At 46.8% G+C, this 9,510-nt stretch overlaps 1 protein-coding gene across 2 annotated transcripts in view; it reads left to right on the top strand.

The window, feature by feature from the left end:
• Positions 1 to 697: 697 nt before the first annotated feature.
• The window catches only part of NEDD4L (NEDD4 like E3 ubiquitin protein ligase), a 373,007-nt gene continuing 364,194 nt past the window's right edge, over positions 698 to 9,510 (top strand). Inside the window, exon 1 of one of the 2 annotated variants that reach the window (XM_010586712.3) lies at positions 698 to 950. In XM_010586712.3, the coding sequence (XP_010585014.1) occupies positions 903 to 950 (48 nt within the window). In that variant the 5' untranslated portion in view covers positions 698 to 902. The remainder of the gene's footprint in view (positions 951 to 9,510) is intronic. The other variant, XM_010586713.3, reaches the window with a different exon arrangement.

Here is a 9,510-nt window from a genome sequence, read left to right as displayed (position 1 = left end):
GGGTTTGGTTTGGTTTAGAAACACCCTGGTGGGTAGTGGTTAAGAGATACGGTTGCTACCAGATGGTTGGCAGTTCGAATCCTTGGAAACTCTATGGGGCAGTTCTACTCTGTCCTATACGGTCGCTGAGTCGGAATCGACTCGACGGCAACGCGTTTGGCTATGGGTTTAGAAACATCCATCTTCTCCCTTTTAAGAATAACGGCAAGTTCAGGGCTCTTTCTAAAAAGCTTACAGGAAGGAGGAAATGGACAGAATTTATTTCCTGCGGAAAATGCCTACAGCGCCCCCAAATGCCCAGTCCACGCCCTCTCCAAACCAGAGCGAGCCCAGGAGAGGAAGACGGTCCTCTCCGACAGCTCTACGGGACCTGCGGACCCGCCCAGTGGCCGGGGGACCCCCCGGAGCGCCCGGGAGGCGGTGGCGGATAGGCGTGCGGCCGACTCCACCGCCCCCGGCCCGTGATTGGCTAGGGGCGCATGGCCCGCCCCGGCGAGGCCGTAGGGTCCCTCTCCGGTGGGCCGAGGGGGCGGAGCGCGGGCCTGGCAGCCTGGGGCGGCCTCAGTGCGCTGGGGGCAGGCCCGCCTGGGCGGGCGGGTGACGAAGGCGGAGCAAGGGAGGGAGGGCGTCCGCCCGGTCCGCGCCGCCGCCGCCGCCGCCGCCGCGCGCAAGGGGAGGCGCCGGGGCTGCAGCCCGCTGCCCAGCATTCTCCAGAGGTGGCCGTCGCCGCGCGTTCCCGCAGCCTTCCAGGAGGAAGCGGCCAGGAAGAGCGCAGAGCCTCACCTGCCGGCGGGCGCGGAACCCGGCCTGAGTACAGAGAGCGAGCCGTCCGGACGCCGCCGCTTCGCAGCCCAGCCTCGGTGAACGTGTGCGACCCCGCGCGGGGCGCCGGCCCGGGCTCCATGGCGACCGGGCTCGGGGAGGCGGTGTACGGACTTTCGGAGGACGAGGTGAGTGGCCGGGACGCCCCAGGGATCTTGCCCCTCATGGCCGGGGGGGAGTAGGGGACGACCCCGAGTGCGCAGACCCCGCGCCAGCGGGGTGCCCCCAAGGCAGGCCGTCAGGAGCCGGACGGCGACCCGGGGCCTTAGTGGCGCCGGCGTCCCTTCCGTGCGCATTGTTTGTAAATAAAGCGGCGCGACGCCCCAAGGCGCGCGTCGCCCGCCACTCCCTGGGATTTTTTGGGGGGCGCGTGCTTCCCTTTGCCCGTGTGGTGCCCTTCGCCGGCGTGCTCCCCTCCAGCTCTCATCAGTCTCCCGGGCTGTTGGGGAACTTTCCGCCCTTGCCCTGCAGTTTGGGAGCCCATGGAATGGGTAACGTCTGGGTCGCGGCTAGAGACCCGCGCCGCACGGCGAGTCAGAATCATTTCTCCACCCCCAGAACTTTCTAATTATTGTCATCAAGTGCTCTGAAGCGTGTGGTGCTTCTCGTGGTGGAAATGGGGGACCCAGGGAACTCTGGACTGTCTGTTCCTCTGCCTTTCAAAGTCCAAAGCCAGGATTATGGATTTCGGAGTCATTTTTGGTGGGGGAGGTGGCAAGGATGGTGGCAGGTGCTACTGGAAACTTGTAGGAAGCTCGCAGCCCTGCCATTTTTTTTCCCCCCTCTCAAGGATTCAAAGCCCAGCACCTCGGGGGTGGGTGGAGAGACGAAAGCGTAGTTGATCTCTTTTATTAATAAAGCCATTAAATAAGCCACGCCCCCGAGGCTGTGGGTTTGGCTGGAAAGGGCTTTGTTTTTACCCTTACTCTCCCCTCCGGATCTCCCATTCCCCATTTTGAAACAATCCTGCTAAATCACCGTCCAGCCCCCTCTCGACGAGCCAGTCTCGGCTCTCATTGGTGGGTTGCTGCCAAAAAGGGGGGTGGGAGGCCTGTCGCCGGCGCGGTGTGACAGGCAAGCTGGATGGAGCAGGTAGGAGTGGTTTGCCATCTGGAGGGGCGCGCGCTCAGGTCTGGCTTCCCTTTCGAGAGGTGAATTTACAACCGTTGAAGCATTACTCAGCAGGGAGGTATTTCCTATCCTGGTTGTGCATTTCAAGAAAAGTTGGTGCCTGGAAATTCAGGCTTGCTCGATTTCTCTTCCTTCCCCTGCCTCCTTTCTTTTCTCCTGTCCCCTCTTTCTCTGATGATGGGGGTGGGGTTAAAAGAGACTGTTATCTGAGACTTGCCTATGTTATGGCTTCTTTAGCAGAGCTGCAGCTTTCCTACCCTGGCACGGGGTGTGTGTATGCGTGTATGCTACGTCTGGAAACGTGGAGTGGAATTATCTTGGGGGTGCGGAGGGTGTTTTGGGGTATGATTCCCCCCCCCGCCCCCTTAACAGTGCAAGGAAAAGATTTCTGTGGTCTTTATCTTAGCAAGGAATGGTCGCAATGGAGTTAGATGTGATTGGTGTTTTTGACTATTTTGCCAGGTTGTGCTTGTGTAAAATAATTTCCTTTTTTGTGCACTTACCTGGGGCCGGGGGAAAAGTACCATTGTTTCACTTACCCTGGGGATTCTCCTCTCCCCAGCCTCTTCCCTCTTTCAGGAGCTTCCCCTTTCATTCTGTACTTCTCCATTTAATTAGTTAGCAGCAGAGGGCACGCAGTGAGCTTTCTGAGGTGCCGAGCTCTACAGGCATTCCTAAACAAAGGGGCTTGCTTGGGTTTGAGGTATTGTGGGGGATGAAGACAGCTGAGTTCCATCTTTTTTTAAATTTTTTCTTTTATTATTTTTTAAATAACATTATTTTAAAAAGCTCCCTGAAGAAAAATTTTTAAAAATGTTTTGGGAAATGCAACTGGATGGATGAATCACGTACATGTCAATGTATGTTGTTTGTGCTTTGTTTACATTTGCAGCCGCTGTCAGAATCTACCCAGAGCATATCTTGCCACTTTTGTCTCCATGAGGTGATACCGATGATCTTAATTGGTGTCCAGTGTGAAGGGATATAAACAGAACGGTGGTGTGTGTGTATATGACTAGGTTCACACCTGCATGTAGCTAGGAGGCTACCTGGGGCTGTTGAAGGAATAGCAGGACGCAGTGAAGACACTATTTATTTGCCATGTTGCTGGCAAATATATAACAAAAGAGAAGTCTCATCAGCCTTCCTTTTTCAACTTTCTCCCTGCAGTGAGTGAATAAGTCCGAGCTATTTTGATGACTTCACACTTCTGTGGCATTTGATTTTTATGGGCGGTTTTGTGCTGTCATTTTGCCCTTCGGAGTATCAGGGAATGCCTTTGTAGAATATTAACAACAAATTGTTGAATTTGCACAGCTTGTTTGATCTCCCTGAATCAGTGTCAGAAAACTAGTGGAAGATTTTACCAGACTCTTAAAGCTGAATGCCTGATGAAATGGCAACATTTTTTTTTCCAAGGCAAGGAAAGGTGAGTGCACTTGAGTTTACCCACTTGGTGTGCTGTAGAATATCACACAGGAAGATATTTTGCTTGCCATATGCAAGAGTTACCTTTTAAACGTCTTGTCAAAATCTGCACTTAGACCTAGCGCATTTCTTTAATTTGTGTATTCATTTGAGGTTTAATGCAAAGCATTTTATGCTTGGAGTGCACTTGGTTGTGTCCCATTTCATAAAGACTGTTTAGATGCAAGTCCTGGCTGATGATAAAGCCTTGCATTCACCCAGAACGTAGCATCATGGCGAAGCAGAGGGCACTGTTTCTCGATGGATCAGCCGAGGTCCATCCAGTTTGCAAAATAAAAGGGATGAAGATGTGGGCTTTGCTTGTGCCAGTGTGTGTGGTGGTTATTTTTTGTTGTGTATGTCTGGCTTAGGTTCCTCTGGTTCATTAGAGTTCCTAGTCACCCTGATGGAAATCAGGACGGTTTAGGTAACCAAATTTGAAAACACCAGCAGATGAAGTACTTTTGGTGTTGGAGGGATTAGCAGTTCAACAAAATTTCTGATTCATGGACCAGGATCAGATTTGGTTTGGAATCAGAACAGTTTGGACTAGTTTCTGCATCTGGCTTGGTTCCTTGGTGGGTTTTTTGATTTGCTTTGTCTTTCGTTTTATTTATTTTTGGCAACCTGTAGCACATTTTGACATAGTTTATTCATGACTGTTGCTCACTGTTAACCTTCCAGAATCTTCTATTGCAATGTCTCAGAGAGGTATCCTATACTGAAAGGATTTTCTACTGAGTATAATACTTTTTTTTTTTTTTTATATAATACTAGGATTTGGGTGACAGCCTTCCTGCAGTACTAGATGTGGCATTTAAAAATTTTTTGATGGTTGGAATGAGGCAAAGGGCAGAGAAAGGAGGGCCAAGCTGACATGGGAGAATACTTTGACACTCTCTCTCCTTGTTTTATACAAACAGGAATAATTAGCTAATGTTCTGAATGCCTCCTCTGCACCAAGCTCTGTGCCAGGCCCTATACGTGGGCTATCTCATTTAATCCTCGTAAGAACCCTATGAGGTGTGGTACAATTTACAGATGAGAAATGCAGGCTCAGAGAGGCTCAGTGACCTGCACAAGGAAACACTAAGTTATGGAGCCAGGATTTAAACCCTGTTCTATTGGAAAGATGTGGCACTTGGCTTACCTAAAGAATTATAGCCTTGGAAACTCTGTGGGTCAGTTTTACTTTGTTCTTTAGGGTGACTATGAGTTGGAATCAACTCGCCGGCAATGGGTATGTATTTTTTAACATGCTTTATAATCCTGCCTCTCTTTCAAGTGTTTTGAAAGGTCTTCATAGGTCGATTATTCATGGTAATGTAAGATACAGAATGTATGTCAGAGACTGATTGCTCATGGGCCAGATTTGATCGGTAGCCCTGCTCTGTATGGGCTATGTGGTGTTTTAAAGCTTGGGAATTGTCATGGAAAATGGTAAAAACCTGGCTTCATTGGGGCTGAATTCTCACCTGGCAGCAGTTAGTGGCTCTGAGTCATATCCCTAGAGATGTGGCCCTCTGTTCCAGTTGCCACAGTCCTCACTGCTCCCTGTTGTCTTAGATTCTCTTTACTCATTAGCACATCATCATCCAGTTAATAAGACATTTGGGGTTAACCTTTGGTATAACCAAAAACAAACACAAACCCGTTGCTGATGAAGTCAATTCTGACTCATAGCAACTCTGTAGGACACAGTAGAACTGCTGCATAGGGTTTCCAAGGAGTGCCTGGTGGATTTGAACTGCCCGCCATTTGGTCAGCAGCTGAATCCTTAACCACTTTGCCACCAGGGTTTCCAGCCTTTGGCATAGACACTCTATTTCCTTAAGATGCATCATTATTTTACGTACAAGAAAGAAATTGCTGTCAAATTATGATCTGTCATCCACTTCATGAAGCATCCCTGGTTGAGAAGTGTTAAAATATGCAGACAACGGTGTTTTAGAATTGATGAGTTACAGTAATAAGGAACCTGGCGTAACTCTGAGCTGTCAGTTTCAATATCCCCAATCAAAACTTTTAAGTCAACTGCTAATCAGATTTTTGCTTTTCTGTCTCCGAGAAAAGGTTTAGAATAAGGGAAATGCTGTGAGTGGGCATTAACAGAGAAGAAATGGGCGGCCTAGATGATATGCCACCTGAAGAGCCATCTGTAAGTAATTGAGAATAGTCTTGAATTTTTAAAAAAGGGGTCCGTATGTGTTTTCAAGAGCTCACTCTTGGAACCTCCAGAGGCCATCACTGCAGCTGTGCGGGATGGTCATGACAAGATTGCTTTTGGAAATTACAGCTTAGACGTTGTCTGAATCTAAAGATGCGTTACCTAGAGGAAGGTGAGTCTTGGCCCATCCATTCTAACCCGAGAACATCTGTGGGAGACCTGCCTGCTCGATGATACGCTGTGCACCCAGGAAACGGGCACCAGAGTCAGTCGGTGCCAGGGCTGCCAAAATTTGAACAGACTCTAAAAGTACTGTTTCAGATGTTACATGGTCGAACACTATGTTCAATATGTTTTGTGACATTTAAAAGCCTTTTTTTTTATCTGCAGATATCATCTTTTAAATTCTATTCTCATTAAATATTTTCTATAAGGATATGATTTCTATGGAATTGGTAGAAATAGACATGTTGTTTCGTATTCTTTTCAGTTATATTAAGTCAGAATGTTATTTGAGTTGTTTGTTACTGAAAAGTTATTTACTGAAGGAATAAAAATTTTGTTCAGTGAGGTAAGGGCAGTGACAAGGTGGGAGTCCTCAGATGATTGCAGTTTCTTCACCACGTATAACTGCAATTTTAGGGGCCTCTGGTGGTACAGTGGCTAAAGTGCTCTACTGCTAATCGAAAGGTCAGTAGTTTGAACCCCTAGCCATCCATTCTGCAGGAGAAAGATGTGGCGGTCTGCTTCCTTAAGGGTTACAGCCTCGGAAGGCTTATGGGGCAGTTCTCCTGTGTCCTGTAGGGTTGCCATGAGTTGGAATCAACTTGATGGCAATGGGTTTTGTTATAATGCAATTTAAAGAGAATCGATTGAGTAGTACTCAGTCATCCCTTCAGTAGAGGGAGTGCCCACATTATCAGGAAACTTCCTTGGGGGCGTTTGGCTTGGGATTCTGAGGAGCATCAGTTTGTTTGGTGTATACTAGGAGAAATATGCGTAAATCTCAAGGAAATCCTTGAAGTTGAGAATGAATGGTGTTAGAATGTAACATTATTAAAACAGTCCTTTTAAAATTCCCACTAAATTGCTTCTTCACTGTGAGGGGAAGAAACTTTATGTTTATTGCTAATTTAATCACATTTCTGCATTTAAAAAAACAACAAAAGAAACCCATTGGTGTCGAGTTGATTCTGACTCACGGCAACCCTGTGTATCAGAGAGTAGAACTGTTCTGTAGGGTTTTCTCAGCTGTAATCATTACAGAAGTAGATTGCGAGACCTTTTTTCTGTGGTGCCTGGGTGGGTTTGAACCACCAACCTTTAGGTTAGCAGTCAGTTTGCAAACTCGTTGGGGCAGCCTGGGACCTTTTCTGCATTGTGTGGTTATTTAAATCACGTGAAATATGGTGATGTGTGACTGGTGAAAGAAACAGTTCAGTTTCTCTTTGGTTGATTAAGATGATAATAAATGTTTACTTTTGACATAATAGATTTTTATTAAACAGATTTCATTGCTGCCCTCGCATTTTGAGGTCTGGACTAACCCAGTGCCTCCAACTCATAGTGACCCTATAGGACAGAGTAGAACTGGCCCATAGAGTTTCCAAGGAGCGCTTGGTGGATTCGAAATGCCAACCCTTTGCTTAGCAGCCGTAGCACTTAACCACTACGCCGCCAGGGTTTTCGAGGCCTAGACTAGTGACAGCAAAAGGAGATCCTAATTTAAGAGTTTTCCAGGTTTTTGATGTTGCAGACCTTTGAATAATTGTTTTTGTATCACCAATATGTTCGTTAGTGGATAATAAAGCCAAAACATATATTCATCTTTTGACAATCCATGCTAAAACCAAATCAAACCCATTGCCATTGACTCATAGCGACCCTATAGGACAGAATAGAACTGCCTCATAGGGTTTTGAAGGAGCGGCTGGTAGATTCCAACTGCCCACCTTTTGGTTAGCAGCCGAGCACTTAATCACTGTGCCACCAGGGCTCTAGTCCATGCTCAGGAGGATCAAAACGCTATCTGAATAATAAAACGGTAATAGTAAGTGTTTGAGTAGTAGGATTAATGGAAGGTGTGAAAAGTGTAATGATAAAATTTACTTCCTGTTTTTATACAGTTTCTCTTCTAGGCCACAGTATAAACAAATATATCTCATTTTCTGACTATAGGTGGCAATGTTTGCACTGTTCCCTCCCTGGCTTGGGTGTTGCTTGGTGGAATGAGACCGTAATTTAGAGATGAGAATGAAGAAACAGGATTTAGAATTATTTTCCTACAACTAAAAAAAAAAGAACAGTTGTTTAATAAAAACACCTAAAGCAGTGTTTCTCAATGTGGGCAGTACCAGGAGTCATTTGTTTTCAAGTTTTTCAATGTCCCCCTTGCCCAGGACATATTAAAATTTAGGAGAGGGGCAGGCTTTTAGATTTGGGGCAAAACACTCCCTCGATGCGCAAGCACACAGAAGGAGTCCTTTGAGAACCACTGTCACAATCCTTTCTTCTTGAGGGTGTTAAAAAAAAAAAACAAAAACCACTGCTGTCGAGTTGATTCCTAGTCATAGCAGCCCTGTAGGACAGAGTAGAATGGCCCCGTAGGGTTTCCAAGGCCATAATCTTTATGCAAGCAGACTGCCACATCTTTCTTCTGAGGAGTGGCTGGTGGATTTGGGACCACTAACCTTTCGGTTAGCAGCTGAGCGCTTACGCGCTGCGCTACCAGAGCTCCTCTTGGGTGTGTAGATAGTTCTAAATAGTAATTCTAGTTTTGTGTAGAGAATTCCATCATTTGCTGTCATTGGCTTTGAGAAGGAGTTAATAATTGTCCCTGTTCCCAGGTGTTTGATTACTGGAAGTATCCTTTAACCTTGACACAAGACTGCGGGTCAAATTCTAGCAAGAGAGCGTGGTGGCGTAAAGACATGGGACTCTGTTTCATGAATATATAGGGTATTGTTTTAGTTGTATTGTTTTGTTCTGAACCCCGGTGGTCTGAATATTCCTGTAATGCTTCTAGGTGAGAAGAGCATCATTACATAAGTGTATCTGGGGTAGCTAGTTTAAATTTGACACTTTAGTCAACTCTTTGTCCCTGACTCCAAAGTCCTGGAATGATTCAAAACTCGCCAGGTTTAAATGGCGAGGCTATCATATTACCCACTGGCATCAAATTCAGCTCTGAGTGAATTCTTTGGCAGGCAAGCAGCCACTGAGTGATTTCATATTCTTTTTATACTTCTATTCACCAAGAGAAAAGGGCCATTCAAAAGTGAGTTTGTTTTAGCGTGAACTGCTGGAATGAGACATCATCCTGTGAAGGTGGAACTTGGCTTGTAGGGCTATTGGCCCGATGAAGAGGATGAACAGAGGGTAGAGGAACTGTCCCACTGCTGGGTGGTCTACACCATTACCCTTGACTTCTCCTGGGCTCCAGTGGACCCCGGGCTTCCCAGACACACTGAAGTTAGGTCTTAATGGTTCACCTGAGTGGCCACGACATGGTTTCCATCTCCATCAGGTATAGAAGATGTGCTGGAGACTTGTTTCCTCTTTTGCTTGATTGAAGGAGCCCTGGTGGCACAATGGTTAAGCACTTGGCTTCTAACTGAAAGGTTGGCAGTATGAACCCATCCAGTGGCTCTGCAGGAGCAAGACCTGGAGATCTGCTTCTGTAAAGATCACAGCCTAAAAAACACTGTGGGGGGGGTTCTGCCCTATCACATGGGGTCCCTATGAGTCGAAAATGGATTCAGCAGCACCCAGCAACAGCAGTGTTTGGTCGTCTGCCATGGTGTGAGGAGACCAGAGAGAGACAGCGCTTTCTCTGAGTGCGGCGAGAAGGGTCTGAGTTGGCACAGTTTTCACCAAATTATATTTACCCTTTTCAGCCTAGCTTAAAGGCTGGCTCTTCTCTG

This window comes from Loxodonta africana, chromosome 11 (assembly GCF_030014295.1).
Source record: "Loxodonta africana isolate mLoxAfr1 chromosome 11, mLoxAfr1.hap2, whole genome shotgun sequence".
Classification (NCBI taxonomy): Eukaryota; Metazoa; Chordata; class Mammalia; order Proboscidea; family Elephantidae; genus Loxodonta; species Loxodonta africana.
Note: the sequence above shows the minus strand (reverse complement) of the source record. Positions and strands in the feature narration are given on the sequence as shown.